This window comes from Triturus cristatus, chromosome 1_2 (genome assembly GCF_964204655.1).
Source record: "Triturus cristatus chromosome 1_2, aTriCri1.1, whole genome shotgun sequence".
NCBI lineage: Eukaryota > Metazoa > Chordata > Amphibia > Caudata > Salamandridae > Triturus > Triturus cristatus.
The window spans coordinates 1,087,322,032-1,087,347,933 of record NC_140580.1 but is presented as its reverse complement, the minus strand read 5'-3'; the positions used below and the strand labels follow the sequence as shown (position 1 = coordinate 1,087,347,933).

General features: G+C 50.5%; 1 protein-coding gene across 4 annotated transcripts in view; it reads left to right on the top strand.

Moving 5' to 3' along the window:
* The window catches only part of KCNT1 (potassium sodium-activated channel subfamily T member 1), a 1,722,207-nt gene that overhangs the window by 1,442,377 nt on the left and 253,928 nt on the right, over positions 1-25,902 (top strand). For all 4 annotated transcript variants that reach the window (XM_085613491.1, XM_085613497.1, XM_085613504.1 and 1 more), the window contains exon 16: positions 25,060-25,168. In XM_085613491.1, the coding sequence (XP_085469617.1) occupies positions 25,060-25,168 (109 nt within the window). The remainder of the gene's footprint in view (positions 1-25,059; positions 25,169-25,902) is intronic.

Genomic DNA, 25,902 nt, shown 5'->3' with positions numbered 1-25,902 from the left:
CAGTTGCGGGTTGGTCAGACTGCGACGCTTAATGTCCTCCATGGCCACAGCCAAGTGTTGAACCAGATGGAGGCATACTTGGAGGGCATTTCAGCCGCGCAGTCTGACCAACGCAACTTGCTGAGGTCCATAGACTCGACACTGACTGCAGCAGTGGGTCTCCTGCAGCACTACGTCCCACCCCCTACCCCTGCCCCATCCACACTTCCCACTCCCATGCCTGTCCCACGTACACCCAGACGTCAGCATGCACGCACCCCACCAGACACAGGCACCACACCAGCAGGGCAGGGCAAGCGCACACCTCCTGGCACGCACACACAGGGTGAGGTAGGCACACCCACTGGGTCGGGGGGCAAACGTAAGTCACGCAGCCAGAGTGGGAGTCCGCATTCCGCAAAATCCACTCCCTCCAAATCCACTCCCCTCAGCTCTCCTGGCCACGAATCCAGCAAAGATTCCTTCATGGCCGCTCTGTCCCTGAGCCCAACAGTGACACCACCCCACAAGTGGACAAATGAGTCCCCGGTCAGGGTAGTTGAGTGCCCCCCCTGTCCACACCCTCCCTCAGTGGCGCTGCGACCCATTCCTCCGACCCCCCCCCTCCTTGGGGCCTGTGGTTCCTTCGGGTGCAGGGGATACGCTGGGGGACCTTGCTGACGTGTGCAGCGCCATCCTCACCACCTCCTTTGGCGCTGCCCCACCCCCTGTGGTGGAGTCCTCCGTCCCTGCACCCACAACGCCTGCCCTTGCCCCTCCTGTCCCTGCGGTGCCTGGTCCTTCCCCCCCCACATGATGCCCCCCCCTGTGGAAGACAGGGTGGTCTGAACTGTGCAGGCAAGCTAGGGGACACGCGTCCCACTGTGTCCCCATCCAGCTGTGACTTATGGACTGCCCTATGGGCTTTGTAAATATTGAACTTTATCCACACAAACATTTTTTGGTAATGCTGAATAAAGCCTTTTTTCCCCTTAGAACCCTACTGCTTTTCTGGTATTGCTGTTGGTGGGGCTGCTACATGATTTTGGGTGGTGATCATGTGTTGGGTGTGTGGGGAATGTAGTAGTGTGCTGGTCATAGGGGGGACCCTGGTATCTGTGTGCCATCACAAGGTGTTAGCTAAGTTTCTTTGTTCATGTAAGCAGTTACTGCATGGTGAAATTGTCCCAAGGTGTGTTCCTTCCTCTGTGTACCCTGACATCTTCCCTGCAGGGTGTTTCCAATATGTTGTGCTGAGCTGTGTCTACATTAGCTGGGTGTGTGACGGACCCCTTCAACTTTGGCCATGCATGCAGAGCGATGTCTCCACCTGCATCATTCGTGGCATCCTTGGTGATCACTGTACTTGTGTATGTAGTCTGTTGACATGACTTCATGTGGACATGTTCCCTTTTCGGCAGTATGCATGTGTGTACTCCCAGCCTCGCACACATGTGTTACATGTACTGCAGGGTCTTTGTGCACCTGACTGACAATTGTGGCCATTGGATCTGTGGGTACTCCACCCATTTTCTTTCCATGGGCACTGCTGGGGGCCTCTGCACCCACCCCTCCTGCGTCTGGGCACTGCTGGGAGGACTCTGCACCCACCCCTCCTGCGTCTGGGCACTGCTGGGAGGACTCTGCACCCACCCCTCCTGTGTCTGGGCACTGCTGGGAGGACTCTGCACCCACCCCGCCTGTGTCTGGGCACTGCTGGGAGGACTCTGCAAACACCCCTCCTGTGTCTGGGCACTGCTGGGAGGACTCTGCACCCACCCCTCCTGTGTCTGGGCACTGCTGGGAGGACTCTGCACCCACCCCTCCTGTGTCTGGGCACTGCTGGGAGTGATAGGCACCCACCCCTCCTGTGTCTGGGCACTGCTGGGAGGACTCTGCACCCACCCCTCCTGTGTCTGGACACTGCTGGGAGTGATAGGCACCCACCCCTCCTGTGTCTGGGCACTGCTGGGAGGACTCTGCACCCACCCCTCCTGTGTCTGGGCACTGCTGGGAGGACTTTGCACCCACCCCTCCTGCGTCTGGGCACTGCTGGGAGGACTCTGCACCCACCCCTCCTGTGTCTGGGCACTGCTGGGAGTGATAGGCACCCACCCCTCCTGTGTCTGGGCACTGCTGGGAGGACTCTGCACCCACCCCTCCTGTGTCTGGGCACTGCTGGGAGGACTCTGCACATACCCCTCCTGTGTCTGGGCACTGCTGGGAGTGATAGGCACCCACCCCTCCTGTGTCTGGGCATTGCTGGGAGGACTCTGCACACACCCCTCCTGTGTCTGGGCACTGCTGGGAGGACTCTGCACACACCCCTCCTGCGTCTGGGCACTGCTGGGAGGACTCTGCACCCACCCCTCATGTGTCTGGGCACTGCTGGTAGGACTCTGCACCCACCCCTCCTGTATCTGGGCACTGCTGGGAGGACTCTGCACACACCCCTCCTGTGTCTGGGCACTGCTGGGAGTGATAGGCACCCACCCCTCCTGTGTCTGGGCACTGCTGGGAGGACTCTGCACCCACCCCTCCTGCGTCTGGGCACTGCTGGGAGGACTCTGCACACACCCCTCCTGTGTCTGGGCACTGCTGGGAGGACTCTGCACACACCCCTCCTGCGTCTGGGCACTGCTGGGAGGACTCTGCACCCACCCCTCCTGCGTCTGGGCACTGCTGGGGGGACTCTGCACCCACCCCTCCTGTGTCTGGGCACTGCTGGGAGTGATAGGCACCCACCCCTCCTGTGTCTGGGCACTGCTGGGAGTGATAGGCACCCACCCCTCCTGTGTCTGGGCACTGCTGGGAGGACTCTGCACACACCCCTCCTGTGTCTGGGCACTGCTGGGAGGACACTGCACCCACCCCTCCTGTGTCTGGGCACTGCTGGGAGGACTCTGCACACACCCCTCCTGTGTCTGGGCACTGCTGGGAGGACTCTGCACACACCCCTCCTGCGTCTGGGCACTGCTGGGGGGACTCTGCACCCACCCCTCCTGTGTCTGGGCACTGCTGGGAGTGATAGGCACCCACCCCTCCTGTGTCTGGGCACTGCTGGGAGGACTCTGCACACACCCCTCCTGTGTCTGGGCACTGCTGGGAGTGATAGGCACCCACCCCTCCTGTGTCTGGGCACTGCTGGGAGGACTCTGCACACACCCCTCCTGTGTCTGGGCACTGCTGGGAGGACTCTGCACCCACCCCTCCTGTGTCTGGGCACTGCTGGGAGGACTCTGCACCCACCCCTCCTGTGTCTGGGCACTGCTGGGAGGACTCTGCACCCACCCCTCCTGTGTCTGGGCACTGCTGGGAGTGATAGGCACCCACCCCTCCTGTGTCTGGGCACTGCTGGGAGGACTCTGCACCCACCCCTCCTGTGTCTGGGCACTGCTGGGAGGACTCTGCACACACCCCTCCTGCGTCTGGGCACTGCTGGGAGGACTCTGCACCCACCCCTCCTGCGTCTGGGCACTGCTGGGAGGACTCTGCACCCACCCCTCCTGTGTCTGGGCACTGCTGGGAATGATAGGCACCCACCCCTCCTGCGTCTGGGCACTGCTGGGGGGGCTCTGCACCCAGCCCTCCTGTGTCTGGTCATGTACGCTCCATACATACACGGGTGGGGGTACGGTCCGTACATACACTGTTGGGGTGGGGGTACGCTCCATACATACACTGTTGGGGTGGGGGTACGCGCCATACATACACTGTTGGGGTGGGAGTACGCTCCATACATACGTGGGTGTGGGTACGCTCCATGCATACATGGGTGTGGGTACGGTCCGTACATACACGGGTGGGGGTACACTCCATACATAAACTGTTGGGGTGGGGGTACGCTCCATACATACACTGTTGGGGTGGGGGTACGCTCCATACGTACGTGGGTGTGGGTACGGTCCGTACATACACGGGTGGGGGTACGCTCCGAACATACGCGGGTCTGGGTACGCTCCATGCATACACGGGTGGGGGTACGGTCCGTACATACACTGTTGGGGTGGGGGTACGCTCCCTACATACACTGTTGGGGTGGGGGTACGCTCCATACATACGCAGGTGTGGGTACGCTCCATGCATACATGGGTGGGGGTACGCTCCGTACATACACTGTTGGGGTGGGGGTACGCTCCATACGTACGCGGGTGTGGGTACGGTCCGTACATACACGGGTGGGGGTACGCTCCGAACATACGCGGGTCTGGGTACGCTCCATGCATATACGGGTGGGCGTACGGTCCGTACATACACTGTTGGGGTAGGGGTACTCTCCATATATACACTGTTGGGGTGGGGGTACACTCCATACGTACGCGGGTGTGGGTACGGTCCGTACATACACGGGTGGGGGTACACTCCATACATACACTGTTGGGGTGGGGGTACGCTCCATACATACACTGTTGGGGTGGGGGTACGCTCCATACGTACGCGGGTGTGGGTACGGTCCGTACATACACGGGTGGGGGTACGGTCCGTACATACACTGTTGGGGTGGGGGTACGCTCCATACATACACTGTTGGGGCGGGGGTACGCTCCATACGTACGCGGGTGTGGGTACAGTCCGTACATACACTGTTGGGGTGGGGGTATGCTCCATACATACACTGTTGGGGTGGGGGTACGCTGCATACGTACGCGGGTGTGAGTACGGTCCGTAAATCCACGGGTGGGGTGTTGGTATGCGCCGTACATACACGGGTGGGGGTACGGCCCGTACCCAGGCCTTTGGAACGTGGGTACGGGCCGTACCGCCATTATTGGGGTGACGTAGGGGTGGGCGTGGTACGACTCGTACCCACGCTCTTAAGGCGTGGGTACGGTACGTACCGGACTTGTTGTGTTGCCGGTTCGCGTGTACATCCACTTCCGTTGCTGGACACGCCCCCACCCCCTCGAAGTGACCAGGCCCTGAAGGTCAGGTATGTCCAGGGCATGTATGATTTGTGACTTGGGTGGGGGTTTTGTGTCCTGCCCCTGCCCCCCCCTTTGCCCCTGGGTGTTGTTCTGACCTTCTGCGGCGTCTGCGTCGGTGCCTGTAGAGCAGGTGGACTGCTATGAGGGCTGGGATGACACGTAGGTTCGGGTCCATGGCTGTCCGTCACGTACAGGTGCTCCTTGCGCGCGTCGTCCTGATTTCCCGGCAGTTTTTGGCAGGCGGAGAATTTTATCCGTACGGGGTGACGTCGGTGCGGATCGTACTTCCTGGTTCGTGAAACACAGGCTGAATGCTTCCCGACGTCACGTCGGCGCTTTCCCGGATCACATTTGTATGTATATTTTCGTCGGTCAGTGATTTTTACGATTCGTACGGAAATGGTGTTTCTGTGCGAATCGTACTTGCATGTTTGTAATGTTATTTAACCGGGTACAAGTCGGACGGAGAAAACGCTCAGACCGACGGTTCGTACCTGGTTTTTCCAGGATCGGAATCGGCACCCAAGTGTATCATTTCTTTAGCCATTACAGTGCTCACAGATCACTTTTACTGCTTTGAGCAGGGCTGAGTATACAATGACCTTTGTCCGAGCAGAGACCTTTGGGGCAGCATGATAACTGCTCTACACCAGCCATAAGAGGAGCAGGCATTGCAACCGATTTCATTTCGAAACTATTCATGGTTGTGGTGCTCATTCTAATGGCTTAGCAAGGCCAAACACCATGGTCACACCACTCCTTGTGCCTCTGTAGGAAAGTGCTAAAACTCACACTTGAGCACAGTAGACCAAGACACTTGCCTCAGTCTGCAGACCAGCCTGTGTGAAAACAGAACCCACAATGACCTCCTATAACTTGGTAGGTATTCACATACTCACTGAAGATAGTTTCTCACCCTAAAAATGAATGCTAATTCACTTTGGTCAAGGACAGAAGTAAGTATGAGGGGTGGGGAAGGGGAGAGCATCCCCATACGTAATTGTGGGGTAGGGGAAGGTCTTCATCCACGTGGAAGATATTTTATCCATGGTAAGACAAAAACAAACGTGTACAAATCCATATTTGTGTCAGATGTTAATATGGTTAATTTTATATCTAGTGAATATTTTGCATACATAAATATGTAAGTACTCCAAGAATACTAAACCTGTCATTAGATTTCCGATGTATTCTCATTTGAGAATCCCAAAAAGTTGAAAAATTACTCCAAACATAAAAGTAATACAACAGCGACACGTGTGCCTTTTCTTTCCTCTGTTTTCTATATAGGTTTCTGGTTTTTATTATAGTTTCCGCAACTCACAATGTTAGAACCAATTATCATTATTTTAGGTCAGTATATATGTCAATGAAGAGCATTTCCAATGCAACTATCCCTTAAACTAGCTTAGTCCTAGAGGACTTTCTAAAAGTGATAATAACATTATTGAATGCTAGCAATTGAAGGAATTTTGGCACTATGTAGGTTGTGGCAGCAACATGCAGTCCTGGAGGGCGAGAGAGATCTTGATATCCGCCACCCTGGTGGAGGGTTGCCCCCTGTATTGAGAGCTCCCCAACTCTCTGCGAGGGATCTCTCTGCTGTGAAGGGAGCCGCAGCCATGGTCCCTACCTTCACAGCAGTGAACTTTGTCATTTTATACGTGACCTCTTGAAAAAATACTTTTTCGTAAAGAGAACCGCAAATGGAAAGGTGAATTATAAAAATCTTGTTTTTTTTACTATGGGTTGAGTCCTAATTTATAAATTCAGTACGTTTTGAATTACAAAGAGCTACTTTTCTCTTAGAGATAAAGAACATGCTATATCCAGAATTATTTATTTTGTGTCTTCTGTTAATATGGTATAAGGGGTAAAATAACCTCAAAATCGATACCTTGTTACATATCTTGGTCTCCTGCACCGAGTCGACAGGTTTATCACATGAACGGAATACACAACATACATAATTTTGGATACAGCATGTTCTTCGTCTAAGAGAAATGTAACTCTATATGATTCAACTCCTATTGAATTTTTCAATTGAGGACTCAACTTGTAATTAAAAGGACGTTGGGGCAGATTTACAATAACTGGCGCATCCCTGCATATCAGCAGGGATGCGCCAGTTATTGTACGTCACGGCTCCGCCACCATGGATGCGCCGCATTTACAATGCGGCGCACCATGGGGCAAATGCGGACAGATGCGTGACGCATCTGTGCCGTAAATGCAGCGCATTGCTGGGGTTGTGTCGCAAGCAGCTCCAGCGAGGCTCTGTGGTGCCCTGTCTGCACAATGCTGCGTCAATCCTTACGCCTGCTTCAAGCAGGCGCAGGGTTTTGACGCAGCATGGTCTCAAAAGTGACTGAGTGAAATCTTGTAGATTTCACTCAGCCACTTTTAGGAGGCGTTCCGGCGACGGAACACCCCCCTGCACAGGAATGCCTGCTTCTGGCGCAGGGCTTTACAACGTGACGCATCTCCCAGATGCGTCACGTTGTAAATACCCCGCAGCATGGCGCTGGTTTTGCGCCGCCGCTGCGTCACAAAAGTGACGCAACGGCGGCGTAAAAGAGGGGCAAGGGGCTTGTAAATCTGCCCCATAGTTTTTTTAGTTCAACGCACCTGAGACCTGATGAAGTTCAAAAGATGATGTTTTGAATGGGAAACATTGGGTGGATGCTCACATGCACGTATATGGATCAACAATAAAGAAATAATGAAACTGATATTTTGCAATATTTTATAGGCTCTTCACAGACTACAATTCTTTCCCGAGTGCACCTTTCTAATTTTGGTTCAATTTAAGTCTGCTGAACAATGCTATCAAACAACGGAAGGTACAAGATAAGTAGTGCATGGGTTCCTAATTTGTTGAAACTCATAGCAAGGTGTGGTACCTGTTGTCCGCCGTTGTTTATTATTGTCTGTTTCTGAAATAATTTTTCATTTTTAAAAAAACACCAAAATGGGAGTTTGGTATATCTGAACAAAAAATGAATGGCCCCGTTGCCCAGGGTGCTTTTTCTGGAACCCCGAGTGTTATTTAACATTTCCTCAAACCGTTTCCACCATGGCTCGCATGCAGCGGCGGTTCCTCTACTAAGGCGGGGGAGCGTCACCCCACTGAGTGTAAAAGAAAAAATACAATTATAATAACGCAACATTGATAACATTATGTTATCATTTTATTTTTCTGTATGGAGCCCAAGCCAGGTTAGGGCAGGGCAGGGCTGGGCTGTGTCACAGGGAGAGGGAGGAGGAGTGGTATAATGTGCACCATAAGTGTGCATGAAGGTTTGGTCAGCCGTCTTGGTCTGGCCAAACTGTCATGTGCACTTAGCATTTCTCCACCCGACTGTATACACAGCCAAGTGGAGACAACATGCACAGGCTTCCACTTCCTGTCTGAGCACCGAACCAGGCTGCTCAGACCAATCACGACATTGCTATCATGCTGGTGACAGCAGCAGTGGAGTCTGGGAGACTGTATGCTTCCATTCTGCCAGAAAGAGAAGAGTACAGAGAGGCAACTGCCCTTTACAGGAAAGTAACCTTTTTTTTTTTAACTGGAGACCCCCTTCACCGCGCCGTACCACTACTTTTCCAAAGCGGCCGCTACTGCTTGCATGGTTGACTCGGGCAGGGAAAATTATTGATGGACATCCTGCTTCAATAAGGTGGGCGATCTTTACTTTGCTCCAGTGGTTTGTGGACGATGGATTGAAGGGTTAGGGGTTACCTCTGACAGAGCAGGGAGACTTTGCTTATGGTAACCCAGTTGCTTTCCTAGCTTTAAATAATGAAGTGAAACTTCACGTTTGGGTGGGCAGGAAGACCTCCAGTTTACTTCATTCCTCCTGCTCCACAATAAGACCCTTATGTCTTAAAAATACATAATATGCTGTAGTAGAACACTCACATTGTAATCAGGACCATTGGAATCATGTGGCAGGGGAGGTCCAAATTGCACAGCAGGGTTGAGTAAATTATGCCACAAGAAAAGGCAAATTATGTAGCAATATGGATCAGATTTTGTGATAGCATTACTACATTATTTTGCATAAGTAATCAAAAATAGTTGAAGTATGACTAGGGGAGCCGGGGTGGTTAAAGGGAATGTTTCTGGCAGGGTGAAGGGAATAGTCAGAAAAGAGTACGATTGAGATAACACATATGAAACGATTATCATCAAAGAGAATGAAGAGGTAATAAAACAGATATGCTTCATTTTGCATTAGGCAAAGTAAGAGACAGTGAAACATTGTTGTAAAAAGTAGTAAAAGGAGTAAAAAAAAATGGTAGAACTAGAAATAGCAGGAAAGTGTAGCAAGTTCGGTGGTTCCTTTACCAAAGATGAAGAAAGTCAAGAAATGTCATCGCAAATGATAGAGAGAGTGAACAAGTTCCATTGTTAAAGACAGAGTAAGAGACTAGTCTCCAGTGCGTTATTTTTAAAAGGAGTGTTGGTGCCCAAAGATCCATGAGAAAGCCGGGACTAATGCAATTGAATGTCAGTGCGCAGAATACCAAGACTTTGTAGTCTTGAATCCACCTCGTGCCTCTTCCATCCAGTATCAGGCACTCCCTGCCATTTATTTCACTGTGCAGGTTCCTGCTTTCTACCTTTCTGACGGTTTTTCTGTCTCTTTCCTTCTTTGTGTTTTTTCCCTATCTTGCTCTCTATCGATGTCTGATGAGGAAAATTAAGTGCTGGTCCCAAAACATGAGTGACAGTGGCCCCACCTGCAACCAACGGCTCAAATTAACCACTATTAGACCACTAGAATGTTCGGGGCTCCACTGAAAACAATGGGGTGCTCCGGCCTTCTAATAGCTGGTAAAAGCCCGAGCCCCAACATTACAATGTTGTCCTTCACAGCTGTTGCGGTGAACAAAGGCCTCAAGGAGCCCAAAGGGATTTAAAATCCCTCGGGGTCCATGAAGCCTTTGTTTTATTTGTTAAAAATATTCTTCCCTCTAGTGGCGGAATGTTCTAATAGCCTTATAGCCCTCTGTCGCTGGGCTGTACAGACATTAAAGTCCCGCTCCCTTGTTAAAGGCATTTGCCTTCAGCTGGTGGCCTTTAACGCTGAAGCTGGCCTTTAATGGTCGGTATTGCCCTCTACAGTGGGCTATAAGACTAGAGTACTCTCCGTTGCTAGAACTGTAACTGGACAATGCTGTGTAGCATCAGAACAGGTGCGGCTGGTTTTATTGACTCATCAGAACAACGTCCTCTTCCCTTACAAGAGATTTTAATATAAAGTCTAGTGCCAGTTGGCAACACAGCATGCGATTCTACTTTGCATCAATAAACACACCTCGTCCTAGTTTTGCTGATCGCTGCAAAATATCCAGGTGTTTTTGAAGGATTACAGGTGAGAAGTGTTCGAAAGACCGAAGTCGTTTGAAGAAATCTGCTCCTGCCTGCAGAGTGGCTCTTAACCCCTTCCCCGCTCATGACGGAACCGTTCCGTCATGAGCCACGGTTGGCGTGTGCTCATGACGGAACGGTTCCGTCATGACAATCCTGTTGGCGGCCGCTCCGCCTGCGCGGCGCTGTTTCCCCGCCTGTGCGGGGCGACAACGCAAATGGGCGGAGTCATGACGGAACCGTTCCGTCATGAGCACAGCTCAACTGTGGCTCATGACGGAGCGGCTCCGTCATGAGCACAGGCCCACCGCGCTGCCCCCCTGCCCCCCCCAGCGCTGCAGCGGAATGTCCGCAGCAGCGAAGGGGTTAAAACGCTATCGGTCCAATAAATGCAAAATACTGGGGTCAGCACAACTTCTCAGGAAATGATTACAGCAAAGACTGCTCCAGCAAATACACGAGCGGGTGTAATGTTCAAAGAAGAGGTGGAAATGCAAATGGAGTAACTCAGCTGGAGCTATCTTTCTGCAACCATGCGAACTCAACACTGTAAAATAAATTAATTAGATATCCCCGAGCGCTCATCTTCTAACTCTGTCATTTAGAGGACAGTGAAAATGCAGACGAGTGGAGAAAATGTGAGGAACTTAAGGTTACCACAATTTGTTACCATTTCCACTGATCGTCAATTTTTTTTTCAAATTGGTTATCCGCAAAAGGCAGGTCAAATCCACGGAGAACTTTGTTAAAGGGAAGTTATTTTGTACATTTTCAGCAGGCACCGAAATCATGTGTCAAGTCATGTCGTACGAGAAATGCTTGTATACTAGGAAAGCATTATTGATTATCAGTAAATGTCTTAAACGAGTTAATACATCACTCATGAGAGTTTCAAATAGATCGCTATCTTGAAATAATCCAGTTTGTCACTGTGTGATGCTGAATGTGATTGTCTTGCACTCGCAGCACAAATAAAGGGCGTCTCAGGTTTCGAATAGGTACAGGTGAATTTATGTTTACGTTCGTGTCATTTCTTCCATAATTTTTGGTAGTTTGCTTCACACTTCTCATGCGAAATGCCCAAGATTACGCCGTCACTTCATGTCGCGTAATTGAGATGATGTATGTTCAGGTATAAATGCTATTGCAGGCGCACAAGAGCACCCCAATTCATCAGAAGGTGACCGGAGGCTGATCTCAACGTCAACAATCTTGCACGATTTTTTAGCACGAAATGCATTCGATGCAAGGACACATTTCACAATAACAAATATTGTAAAGGAACTTCATGCGATTTCGTGTAATTTCTGCAAAGCAAATTACCAAAAATGTTGCCCCCGCATCTTTCTCCTCGTACAAACTCAACAGACTTTAACCCAGGCAAAATTTCGATAGCCAGCCAGAACGGACTTCAACTCCAAGAGTTGAACTTTACTAGAAGATGCATATGTGTCCCCATGACCTGTCCTTCAGTAGTCAACCTACCTAAGAGACCACATTGATAAGCTCTTCGAGCGCAGGCGCGCTCAGGAAACCTTCTCCTCATAGAGTGAGCGCTACTACTCAGTGGATCACAGCGACGCCATGGAACGAACCCATCATGGACAAACACTAAACCCAGAGGTAGCCACAATAAATTCTTCTGTAGGGGGCGCACTACATGATGCAACATAAGTGTTTATAGAGGAACCAGGCAGATCTGGAGTGTCAATGTGGTCAAGGGGTCGTAGGCGTTTCATGGAAACCTTTCATTCCCTGAGTCTGGTCGCTCCAGGATCACGTGATATTACAGTAGTACTTCAGTCTCTGTGCCTTTGAAGTGTCCAAAGGAGTGACTTTACTACCGAATGGGTGTCTCTGCTATCTGTAGTGACCCGGTATCCTAAGGACTCCTTTTCCAATAGCCACATCTCTGCCATAATCTTAAAACCAGGCAACAGCAGTGGCTTAGCTAGGGGGGGCGGTCTGCCCCGGGCGGCATGAGTTCTTGGGGCGGCGGCCTCCGCCCGCTATCACCTGCTGTCTCGGGCGGCAACAGCAAGCCCCCCCTCCCCACTCCTCAATGCGTTTGCCACAGCAACCGGAGATAATGCTTGCCAGCAAACCCCCCCCCCCCCCTCCCACTCTTCACTGAAGCCGCCGTGGGGCAGCGAACGCAGAGACCGCCAGGGGCACCCATAGGGCCACTGGGCAAATGAGTGTAGCCGTCTGCCTGGCCTTCATTGTTTCCTAGTAGGTATAATCAGTAAGGTCTCCTGGGACACATGGGACTTCAACTTAATTTATTGTAGAGACACAGAAGGAACATGGGCTCCAGCCATCCAGCCACTAGATGAAAATGAGGCTACTGGCACCACTACACCCCAAATACACCCCAGCAGAAAGTACAAAGTGATGGTGCATACACACTCTTGATTAAGCAATGCAAATACAATGAAAAGGTGTTTCTAAATATATTTATTGTAAGATAGAAAGACATCTTGGTGGTCTGCTGTTCAGGGTCAGTAAAACCTAAAGAATATCCCAGAATACAAAGGAGGGCCTGCAGTCAGGCGGGCACAGCTAAGACATTGCAACACACCTGCTGCTTTTTGACTGGGTCCATGCTATAGAAAAACTGCATACATACTTATATACATACATCTCCCCTGTTACATACGAAAAACCGAATGGCCTTACAGATGCAGAAACAGATAGGTTTCCTCTCTCAAAATCATGTAAAAGGAAAGTTTTAAGTACAGAGAGAAATCACTTGACACAGTCTTTTTGCCAACATGGCAACTTGTGTATCCTTTTCAAACTTGCCACCCAAGGAACCGTCCAAAGTGATTAGTAATCTAACACCAGCACATATTTCCTATCTAAACCCAAGATGCACTTGGAACAAGTTATGCCGCCCAATACCATTTTTAACCACAGTTTTTCAGAGATCTGAGCAGGACACAAAGGCGGTTACCCAAAAACTCACCTTCCGATCCACCTGTGTGTCCATACCCGGCGACAATATTGGGAATCCACCATCATTGTTGTTAAGGGTCTCCCAAGATGGCTGTTGCGTTAATTCTACATATGGTTTCTGCATACCATTTGGAATGACCAACTTCCCACCATGAAATAACCTTTTCCCTTACAGACTCAACTCTTTAACTTCCCGGAATCTTTGCAGTTCTTCCAAAACATTGTTCGTCCCTCCTCGCTCTGCAACTAGCTATCGTGTGCTTCTCTATTTGGCTAATATTGGACCTATGTGTTAGGCAGTGGCCTGAATTGATCTGATCTTCTGGTTTGAATTGTATCACTATGCAGACAATACGCAGTCTAGCTCGAAGGCAAGGTTGAGTCGATCCAATGATCCCAGTTCTGCTTTGTTGCTCTGTCTATTTGGGTTCATAAGAATGCTTTACAGCTCGATGAAAGCAAGATTGAAGATCTGGAGGTAGACGGACCCACCAGCAGATGGTTAGACCTATGCATGGCCTTCTACTGTGGGTACCACATCTACCCCTGTAGACTCGGTCAAAACTTTTCTACTGTAATTAGATATATGTCCTTTACTTGTTTCCTAACCTTTAAGGCCTCTGAAAGCATTATTGCCACAGAAGCAATGGATTCCATTAAAGCCACAGTCGTGTGCCCAGCCTACAGCAGTTTTGGTTTGTATCTCTTCCTCTGTCTTAAAGCTGCAGAATATTCCAAAGGCAGCTGCTCAACTCTTTCCTAGGATTATAAAGAAGGGACCCATTTGTCAACATCTGCACACACTGTATTGGCTCCATGTCTCCAAATGAATTATTTTCATAATCCCATGCATTTCTCAGACAGCAGTTTAGTCACGAGGTCGGCGCGTCAACCAATGTGTCCATTGTGTTCCCCTTTAGCCTCATCTGCCCTTCTTGTTTGGGTGCCTCTGATGCACAATGCCAGAGGGGAAACTCAAGCACTTTCCACAATTCAAAGGCCTGACACAGACTGCCACTGTCACCCAGGACTGAATTAAGCACCTTAGATTTAGAAAATATCTCAAACATGATCGCTTACTTGCCCTGTCAGATGGGGGTGTTCATTTAAGTTTTCCCTTCATGTCGTTTGCCATCCCATAGTTGCCCATAGTTGCCTGGTTTGGTGCCAAACATTTTTTTCGGATGGAGGGATCGTTGACATGCATCAGAGGACACATACATCTCTCAATCGACAGACATTTTACTTGCCAAGTGTGAGATTGTGAATTATTATTTTGAAAGTGGATTCTTCAAAACCTAATATTACAATATCTCGCTAGACCAAAACATAGTTTAATTACTTGATCTTATGTAGCTGTGATCTAAAAAAGGCAGTTTTTTCCTAGAACAATGTGTTAGTATTATTATTACATTTTATATAGCGCATAGCTACCCGAATAGGGTTTCCCAGCGCTTTAACAGCAGGTAGGGCAGCATAGACGAGGGTAGATTAAAACAACCAGGTTTTAAAATTCTTGCGAAAGATGGTTAATGATGTACAACATCTCAGGGACTTGGTGAGGGTATTCCATAGCATGGGTCCCAAATTGGAGAAGGAACGACCACCCATCTGAGCATGTTTAACCCTACTGACGGTGTAGAGAAATAGATTACTCGAACGCAACATGCGAGAGGGCTGGTAAAGAACAACCATCTTTTACAGGTACTGCAAACCAGTGCACTAGTTGGTTTTATGCATGAAGCTTAGTACTTCAAATTGGATTCACTTGTCTACCGCAAGCCAATGAAGGTCGCGAAGGAGACCAGACACAGAAGCATGTTTCGGATGTCGGTACAGAATCCTGACTGCAGAGTTCTGTACCACTTGAAGGTGTCTTATGGCAGCCTTACCTGCCCCCAGATACAGAATGTTGCCATAGTCCAGCCTTGATAGGATCAAGGACTGAATATCTGTACTTTGGGTCGAGAAATTATATTTTTTTAGCCATTTTATGGCAGCAAAACAGGTCGAGGCTACTTTGGCCACCTGTGGTTTCATTGACAGATTGGAACCCAGCCAGAAACGTAGGTTCTGTACCTTGTGGGCGGGTTTAGGGAGAGCACCGAGAGTTACAGGCCAATGCTGAGGTCTCCAGAGCAGGGGGTTCTTGCCCAGCACCATTACCTTAGTCTTATTACCATTTAGTTTTAGAGAGTTGGTATTCATCTACATGAAGACAAGACCAGGGCAGGAGTTCAAATCCCCAGAGTTGGAATCCGGGGCAGACGGCAGAGAGTAGATGATGTGTGTCGTCTGCGTAGGGGAACAGAGTGAGGCTGCAACTTTCCACCAGGTAAGCTAGAGGGCAGATACATATGTTAAATAGCATAGGGCTGAGGGCAGATCCCTGTGGGACTCCCAAAGTCAGAGCATGTGCGCTGGGCACTCCACAAAACTAAAGCTGCAAAAAAACAATATTAAAGTCAGAAAACCAGATAAGAAAATTACCAAATTGAACAAGAAAGAATTCTTCAAAAAACAAAATGACGGGGGAGGAGCCTAGCGCTTGACCAAGATGGCTGCGTGAGCCTTGAGCTCCCGCGACCCTCGCGCCCTCCTGCAATCATCCTGTCCTAAATCCTGATTTTCATGCACGGAATTCTGCAGATGAGTCACAGCTGGGGCGATTGACGTTGTCCGGGCTCAGATCGCCCACCGGGAACCGAAGTTGTGCTTGGCGGAAGATTGCGGCCTACCTCCGAAGGATGCCAGGGGCTCGCGTTGGCAGGATGCCCGGCCACTAATTGAACAACAGCGGCCTTGGGAGGTGTGAACTGGCGGACGGTGCCGCTGCACTTTCACTTTCGCTTTCTCGCCCTTTGCTTGCTCTGGTTCGGGAGTGCTTCATGCCGATCCCCTGTTATCTGGAAGACCTCCACTCGACCCTGGCTGGCTGTTGAAGTCCTGGTTGACCCTGTTTCCTCTGGCTGAGTGAGGGACGTCTTTTTGCAACTGACCGCCCTGCTGTTCGAGATGTCGACCAAATCGGAGGTAGACAAGCCGAAGTCTAAGACTACCAGGCGGGGAGGCTATACCCAATCCAACAATATGAATGAATGAATGAATGAAAGGAGACTTGTAAACGCGCAACTTAGCCCGAAGGCGTCAAGGCGCCTAACCAAAGACAATGCAAAAAGTATGGCAGATCATGTCTAAGCGTAGGCCTTGGCGAAAAGCCATGTCTTAAGAGCCTTCCTAAAAACAAGCGCCGAGGGAAGAGATTTTATCTCCGAGGGCAAGGTGTTCCAAAGCCTTGGAGCAAGAGTAGAAAAGGCTCTACCTCCCCAGTTGGCCTTACGTATCCTGGGAACTTGGAGCAAGAGCTTATTGGACGACCGGAGGGTCCTAGAGGGTGTATAGGGGACTAACAGGTCCCTAACACCTCCGGACCGATTAGTGGCCAGGGCTCTATAAATCAAGATCAGGGACTTGAAGGAAATCCTGGCCTCCATTGGGAGCCAGTGTAGAGTCCTTCTTGCCAAGTGAGCTGAGGCCCGTTTGGGCAGGTCCAAAACCAGTCTGGCGGCGGCATTCTGCACCATTTGGAGACGGGTTACCAGACCCTTGTTAATGCCTAAATAAAGAGCATTACAGTAATCGAGTCTGGAACCTATCAATGCCAGGACTATATGTTTCCTGGCCTGGAAGGACAGATAGTGCCTGATCCTTCGTAAGATGTTTATAAGGCCCCAGCAGGTTGAGATGGTCCTCTTTACCTGCTGATCCATCCTCAGGAGGGGATCGATCAGTACACCCAAGTTTTTAGCCAGAGTAGTCGGTGAAGGGCACACCCCCATAGTGGAAGGCCACCAATCAGCCGACCAAAAATCCTCCTTTCCCCCGAACACCAGAATCTCTGTCTTTTCTCCATTAAGCTTCAATGAATTACAGACCATCCATTGAGCGACCGCCTTCATACAGTTTTTAAATTTAGAGGCGGCCAAGATAGCGGGTTGGGTAAAAGACAGCAGAATCTGTGTATCGTCGGCATAAGAGATTACCTCCATCCCAAAAGATCTAATAAGCCTGGCAAGTGGGGTGACATAGATGTTGAAAAGGGTCGGACTTAATGCCGACCCCTGAGGGACCCCACAATGCACAGGAAGGGATGGAGATAAGAACTCCCCCAGCTTTACTCTCTGTTCCCTCTGGTTCAGGAAGGATGCCAGCAAACTAAGAGCCGTTCCTTCCACCCCTATCTCTCTCAGCCTTGATGTTAGAACAGAGGGAGACAGGGTATCAAACGCAGCCGAAAGATCCAAGAGGATGAGGAGAGTGGTCAGTCCCTTGTCGACCCTGGTGCGGATGGTATCAAGCACGATGGTAAGGGCAGATTCGGTGCTGTGTTCTCTCCTAAATCCGTGCTGCGAGTGATCTAACCTGTCATGGGTTTCCAGAAAGTCGACAAGATGCTTATTTAGATGAATTTCCAGCATCTTGGCAGGAGCTGGGAGCAACGAAATAGGGCGAAAGTTTTTGAGCACACCCGGGTCCAGTGTGGATTTTTTTAAAAGAGGTTTGACCACCGCTATGCCCAGCAGAAAGGGTCGCCTGGTGGATCGGGACAGTCGCTGGAAGCACAGAAGGCCGATCCATCCCCAGCCTCGGAGTTATCATTGCAGGATATCAAGGGGGCGATTGAGGGGATGCAATCATCGATTGGGCGACAGTTCGAGACCCTGGCGCACAAGGTGGACATGATTTTGGTTGATGTCAACTTGATTCGCGCGGACCTGGGCAAAACCAATGAGCGGGTCAAGTCCCTGGATCTCAAGACTACTGGCCTCGCGGATGATGTCTCGGAACTCCAGGCTGAGGTTCGCAAGTTACGGACCGCGAATGACCTCTCCGCCCGCCGGCTCGAAGACTTTGAAGGTCGGGCCCGGCGCAACAATGTGCGCCTTATTGGGGTCCCGGAAACTTCGGAGGAGCTCTCCGTGGATTTACTCGTCGAGGACTTGGTGGTGAACCATCTTGCGCCTAAGGGCCTCGGCAGGTTTTTTGCGGTTGAGCGGGCTCACCGAGTGCCTGGCGGAAGGCCTAAGGTGGGAGCCCCCCCGCGGCCGATTGTCGCCCGGATCTTTAATTTTCGAGACCGGGACGCTATCCTGCAAGCATCGAGGGTGACAGGCCCGGTGCCTTTTCAGAATGCCTCTGTGAGCTTTTATCCTGACTTCACCCAGATGGTGCAGAAGCAGAGGCAGAGTTTCCTGGGGGTGAAGAGGCGGCTTAGGGAGATGGACCTGAAATATGCCATGCTTTTCCCCGCCAGGCTACGTGTGGTGTATGAGGATCGGACTTTCTTCTTCGAATTGCCGGACATGGCAGGGGACTGGTTGGATGCGCTCCCTCGGCGACAGCCCGGCGGGGACCGCGTGGTTGGAGCAGAAGGCGACCGGGATGGACAGGAGTGATACCTCCGGTGTCGATCTGTTTTGACTCAGCTCCGGACAGTGACTAGCACCCTATTGCAGTAATGGGAGGGCGGCGGGGGGAAGATAGGAGCTCTTTCCTCCCTTGGGGTACTTTTTGTAGATTTGTTTTTGATAGGGCGACAGGCACACTGCAATTTGGGGGGGCTTTGTAAGCTGACGCAGGGGTGCAGGGAGGGGGGGGGATTCGGGATGTTGGGGTTGTTGTTGGGGTTTTTTTTCTTGCAAGGCGTAGTAATTGTTGTCAGTATTGTCCGATTGTGGTTCTCCGGGGGGGGTGGAGGTCTCTTTGTGTTTTGGGATGGGGGATAGGGGCTTAAACATAATTAGCTGGAATGTTAATGGCTTAGGGGATCGTATTAAACGGGGGATAGTCCTACAATTCTTGAAACGGACCTCGCCAGATGTGGTCCTCTTGCAGGAGACCCACCTTATAGGGAATACGTGTTATGCACTTAATAGAAAGGGTTATAAATTCATTGCTCACTCGGGGTTCTCCTCGGGTTCCAGGGGTGCGGGCATACTTGTTAGAGCTTCCCTACCATTTGAGGTTGACTCCACCATCGCTGATGACAAGGGGCGCTTTGTGGCTGTGGCGGGGAGGTGGGAGGGCAGAACGTTGGTATTGGTTTCGGTTTATGTCCCTCCTGCCCTGCAGGCCTCCACGTTTGCTGACCTGGGCAAGGCCTTGTTGGAACTCCCTGAAGGGATGCTCGTGGTGGGTGGAGACTTCAATGCGGTTGGATCTGGATTGCTCGATAGGTACCCGCCCAGGGACACCGGGGGGGCTCAGAAGTGGCTTCCCGACTTTATAGATACTTTTGGCCTGGTAGACTGTTGGAGGCTACGGCACCCCACTCAGAGACAATATACCTTTCACTCCGGGGCCCACGGTAGTCTCTCTCGGATTGATTACTTGCTCACTCTGGCTGCGCACGCCTCATTGGTATCTGAGGCTAGGCACATGGCACGGGGTATATCCGATCACTCGCCGGTGTGGGCCCGTCTGGATATTGGCCGGGCGGTGGGGGGCAGGGTGGCTCCCATTAACCCCTGGTACTTTCGTGACCCCAAGCTGCGCCGTGCGTTGCTCAAGGCAGTTGATCACTATTTTGAAGATAATCAGGGTTCAGTTGAATCTGCGGTGTCCTTGTGGGAAGCTTTTAAGACCGTATTGAGAGGGGAGGCCCTTTCCTTGGTAGTGGCCGCCAAGCGGCGGAGAGACGCCGAGGTGACACAAGTTGAGGACGAGATTGCGGCTTTAGAAGTGGCCTTGGAAGAGGATGTTGCAGCGGCCACACTGCATAATTTGAGCTTGAAGCAATTGGAATACAGGGATCTGGTGACGAACGCTGCCAAGACCCTCAATAGGGAGCAGCAGGGCCGATTGTACGATGTTGGTGATAAGGCCGGGAAACTGTTGGCGTGGTTGGATAAAAAAGAGCGTGTTAATCGAGTGGTGCCGGAGTTGTCGATGGATGGGGGAGAGGTTGTCACTGACCCCGACGGTATAGTCCAGTGTTTCTCGGACTATTTTCGTACGGTATACACCTCGGTTTCGGATAGGCCGACTGAGGACTCGTGCGACCTTCTGCGTGATATTGCTCTGCCCTGCCTCTCTGCCATTGATAGGGATGACCTCGATGGAGATATAACTGTAGACGAAGTGGCGTGTGCTATCCGTGCGTTGCGCTCGGGTAAGGCCTCGGGCCCAAACGGTTTGCCGATTGAGTTGTATAAGCTTGGTCCGGATAAGTTGGCTCCTCACCTGCGCGCCATGTTCGTGGAGGCGTGGGTGAATGGGTTTCTTCCGCTCGATCAACGACTGGCGACGATAGTGGTAATGCATAAAGACGGTAAGCCCCGGGATAAGTGTGGTTCCTATCGGCCGATATCACTCCTCAACGCCGAGCCGAAAATCCTTGCCAAGATCCTTGCTAACCGCCTGGTCCGCTTGCTTGGTGATCTGATCCACCCGGACCAGTCGGGCTTTATCCCGCACCGTAACACTGCACTGAATCTTAGACGCCTTCATGGAGTGATTGCTAGGACGGGCACGATGCGAGAGCCGGCCATTGTGGCGGCCCTCGATGCCACGATGGCCTTCGATACGGTGGAGTGGGCATACCTGTGGGCTGTGCTAGCCAAGTTCGGCTTCGGGCCTGGCTTTGTAGGCTGGGTGAGGTTGCTTTATGAGGGGCCCCTTGCTAGCGTCGTGGTGAACGGGCGGGCGTCGACACCGTTCGAGCTCGGGAGGGGCACCCGGCAGGGCTGTCCCCTGTCGCCGTTGTTGTTCGCCCTTGCTCTTGAACCGCTGGCGGCGTGGATACGATGGCACCCGGATATACGTGGGATTCGTTGGTCGCCTGACCACGAAGACCGTATTTCGCTTTACGCCGACGATATTCTGCTATACCTCACCTCGCCTAAGAAATCTCTCATAGTGGTTTGTGACGTCTTGACTTCTTTCGGTAGGAACTCTGGTCTTGTTATTAATTGGGGAAAGTCATACATGTATGTCCTGTGTGGTGATGTCCCGCCTGTCCCGCGAAACTGCTCGATCCAGATCGCCCGGCAGGGCTTTTTGTATTTGGGGATCTATATTTCCACCGACCCCACTTTACGATACGAGAAAAACTTGCTCCCTCCCTTGGCACGTTTGCGGCGGGACGTGGCGGGCTGGCGGCGGTTGCCGCTTTCCCTCCTTGGCCGCGCCGCCCTGTTTAAAATGATGTCTCTTCCCCGTTTCCTCTACGCCTTGCAGAATACCCTTGACTTGGTCCCGGCCAGTTATTTCCGTGAGGTCGAAAGCCTCCAGCGCGCGCTATTGTGGGAAGGGCGACCGCGCATAGCGATTGCTAAGTTGACGCTTCCGTGGTATGACGGGGGTATCGCGCTTCCAGACATTCGACGTTATTATTGGGCCACTCAGTTGAGCACGATTAACCATGGTGTCTATGGTCCGCCGCTGAGCCCCGGCTACGCCATGGACCGGTGGTTGCTGCGTGGGGGTAATTACCACAGAGCGTTGTACTCGAAGTCGTTGGACTTAACCCTTACGGGGCCCACCGGGGTGGCCGTGCATGTGTGGAAGGTGGCGACAGATTCACTGGGCTGGAAGGGTAAGCTTACCCTTGCCACCCCGTTGTTTGACTCCGATATTCTGGGGAAGCTTTGGCATACAAAAGGGTTTGAGAAATGGGACCTGATCGGTATATCCAGGGTTGGAGACCTTTTGGTTAAGGGTAGGGTAAAGTCATTCGAGGAGCTGCAGAAGGAATATGAGCTAGGGAGCACGGAGTTCTTCCGATACGCTCAAGTGTGTCACGCCTTGCGGTCAGTCCTTGTAGAGGGGGAGAAGGTGCCTGAGTCCTCTCCGTTAGAGGACCGGATCCTGGATGGCCATATGCCAGAGTGTACGATCTCTCTCATCTATAAGAAACTAATTAATGTTCGGGCAGATCTTCTTCTAGGGTTGCGCGATCAATGGACTAGGGATGGCCTCGAATTAGATGATGAGGATTGGCAGTATGCAGTTTCTTCTCCCAAAGAGGTCGCGATCCCTGCGCGCCTGCGGCTGGTGCAGCTTAAAATACTCCATAGAGTTTACGTGACAGGGCCCAGGCTGGTCCATATGGGTTTCTCTGAGGAGGGCTTATGTAAGAGAGGCTGTGGTATGGTGGGCACCTTCCTACATATTATTTGGGAATGCGGTGCGATCATGGAGTTCTGGAAGCGAATCCACGATGTGATGGGGGAGGTGACGGGCATCGTCATGCAGCCGGAGGCGCGGTGTTGTCTCCTGAATGTTTGGGGTCCTACTGACCACGACGCGGCACAGACTCAGTGGGTGACCCTAGGGAACATGGTGGCTAAGCGCGACATTGCTCGCCTGTGGGGCTCTACTAGGCCTCCTACATTGACAGCGTGGATGGAAAACATGGATTGGAGCATGTTTAGGGAGAAGACAGTGTACTGTGCCCGAGGGCGCCCCCGGAAATGGCACTCTGTATGGGGGCGATGGAACCAGTACAGAGGGGGCATATGCCTGCCCCCAGACCCGGACCCGCCTGAGGAGCAGCTCTCCCCTTAGCATTCTTTCCGGCTTTGTATTCTCTGCTGGTATGTGTTTGCCTTCTTGAGTCTCTGCCTTCCCCTCCTTTCCCTTACTATAGACCTGTGTCTGATGGACGAAATGGGGCTCGCTCCCCCTGCTGGGAACCCTTTTTGTGCTTTAAGTACTTATCGCCTTGCTTGTGTTTAGGTTTGTGTTTATTTAAAACAGAACCTTTTGATTCTCCTGTCAGTGAAATGTGGACGCTCGCTTGTGTTGTGTTTCTAAAGCTGCCGTACCTCCGGGTTGTCGGCTGAATAGCTGTGTCCCTGACTTACAAGAATAAAGGTTTTTGAAAAACAAAAAAAAAAAAAAAATGACACAAACATGATTAATATTTTATTAAAGGTATGTGAGATATGTTTTTTTTAAATTCAGTCCAGGAAGGGCAGAGAAAATGCAAAGCATCCTTACAATTAAATGCTGCAGTTGACTAAGACCTGTATGCTATTTATTGTAAACCATAATGGTCCAGCAGTTGGATAAACCTTTGCAGTTTGTGGCGGTTCAAATTTTTACAGTAACATTTAGAACATCGTTTCGGTTCTCAGATTCCTCTTGGATGCTGTAGCTGGCAAGTGTGCCACAAGGTCAGATACTTCTTGACGTCCTGCAGTAGTCTTAAAAGGCTCTGAGCTGAGAAAAGCTCTGAGAAAATTGACAAATTTTTGTTGCTTAGGTTGCATCTTTTTGGGGGAACCTTGGTACAATGCCCTGGTCCTCTCAAGGTCAGAACATTCTGAACATTCTGGAGGTTCTGGAAAACCTCTTCCCAATGCTCACAAATAGCTTGGAGAGGCTTTTACAGTCCAAGCCACAGTTTAGCAATGACTGCCTTGGTCTTCTACTCACTCCAAGCGGGCTTCAAGCAAGGCCCAGTGAAGTCCACCCCGACAAGTGCACTGGTTCTTCTACACAGTAGGCCTTCTTCTTTTCGGTTTCGAAGGCTAACAAGAGGTCAGCTTTCCTGACCCGTAGAGCATTTCAAATATCCTTTGATGCAAGGAGAAACAAGTCCAGACCGCAGTCATGTTCCCCGACAGGGATCAGGCAGAGGACCTCTTCTGGTTCTACAAATTCCTTCCAAAACAGTTGGTTAGACCAATGTTGGCCTTCTACTGTAGGTACCGCACCTCCCCCTGTAGACTCGGCCACAAACCTTGGTGCCATGTTTACCTGTAATTTGACATATGTTCTTTCCTTGTTTCCGGACCTTAAAGGCACGCAAAAGATTATTCCCGCTGTAGCAATGGATTGTATTAAAACCGCAGTATTGCACCCAGACTACAGCAATTTTAGTTTGTATGTGTTTTAAGTGTACTATGTTTTATGGCAGAATACATGCTGCTTTTCTTACCAGAAGAAGTGTAGGACTGGGCAATAATACTGGGGTCATTGTGGGTATTTTGAGTTATGAGCCTGTGCATGCCCTGAACTATGCGACCCGCGCTACCACGGAGGGTCAGCTGCATAGTACTTGTCCCAGTTAATCCAAGCCAATAGTAAATCGAGCCCCACCATAGTCAGAGTAATAAAAGGCCACAACCCCCACAGTTGGTCCCAGTAACCCCTGGTTGCCACCTGGCCCTCTGTAAGGGGTTCTGACAGCTCCCCAAAAAATGTTCTCTATGGAATCCTGTGGTGTTCACAAACTAGAAGTAAGTCTTAAAATGATTAGGGGCCTACTCACCACTCCAGTTGCCACCAGTCCTCAGAATAAAGAAAATAGATGTCAATAAACATGGTGAAAGTGGCATAACGTCCCAATGCAAACATTCTATACTCATTCTGTCTCGGCTGAGACAGTCAGGCACATCAAATAATCAATCCCAACGCATCCCCAACAATGATCAGGCATAGAGTTTGTGAGGCGGGGATGACGGATGGGAAATGTGATTAAGTGCCTAGAACGGATGACGAATAGGAAATGTGAAAAAGTGCCAAGATGAATGGGAAATGTGAAAAAGTGCCAAGATGAATGGAAAATGTGAAAAAGTACCAAGAACAAGCACAGTGGTATGTGTCCCGGTCATGCTGCTTTCATCAACCTTTCGTTAGATCTGCGTGGGAGGAACTGCAATAGCTACTGAAGAAAGCGGTGGGAAACATCTGAAGGCAGAAAATCTGTGGAAGAAATGTATTTGGAGAGAAAAGTAAAGTGCAATTCATGTCCTGCAGCTCTGAATACGTTTTAGTGTTTTCTACTCACCCGCTGCCTTTGAATTACAGATCATGTTGTGTGCGAGGAGGAGTTCAAATACGCAATGTTGGCGCTCAACTGCGTCTGCCCGGCGACGTCGACCCTCATCACTCTGTTGGTTCATACTTCTCGTGGACAGTGAGTATGCGATGGTTATTTATATTTCCAGATGTTTTCTGTTTATGAATGTACAGCCATAGAGATGTGTTGGGGCTATCTGGTGAGGTCAGACTGGTAATGGAAGTGTCACCTAAATCTTCAGATCAGGTGTCAGAATGTGTATTTTTGTTTGATATGTTGATGTTCAAACTCGAATGGAGAGGTGTGGTGTTGTGTGAACATGTTGATGTTGGTGGTAAAAGGGGTTGTGAAGCAATGTGAATGCATCAGACAGTGACATAGAGCATACATCAATATTCCACAACAGACCGTGGTGCAAACATCTCCCCAGTATGTGTACAACAGATGTAATTTGTGTGTATAATAAGTCAGTTTATTGTTGTTACAAGTAGATACAAAGATGTCCCCACAGGACCCTGGTGAATCTGAGATCTCCAGCTAACACATCTGGATCATTACCCACAAAATGCTGAATCACATTACACAAGACAATAGGATTATGTTCACCAGCAGACACAAGTTAACCCATGTCACTGCAATGGGGCACCACTATTCACAAGCTGTCCTTGGGGTGATCGAACACATACATTGATCCAAGATTTTGGTAGCATCTGCACCCTGGCATAAGGCCACAGTCAGTGTTCACAGCGTTGTCTTATGAAGCTGCTGTCACTTACTGCAAGTGACTGGGCTGCACCAGATTTGCAGCAACACTTTAAACTTCAGTGTTGAGTTTGTAAAATGTATTCCAG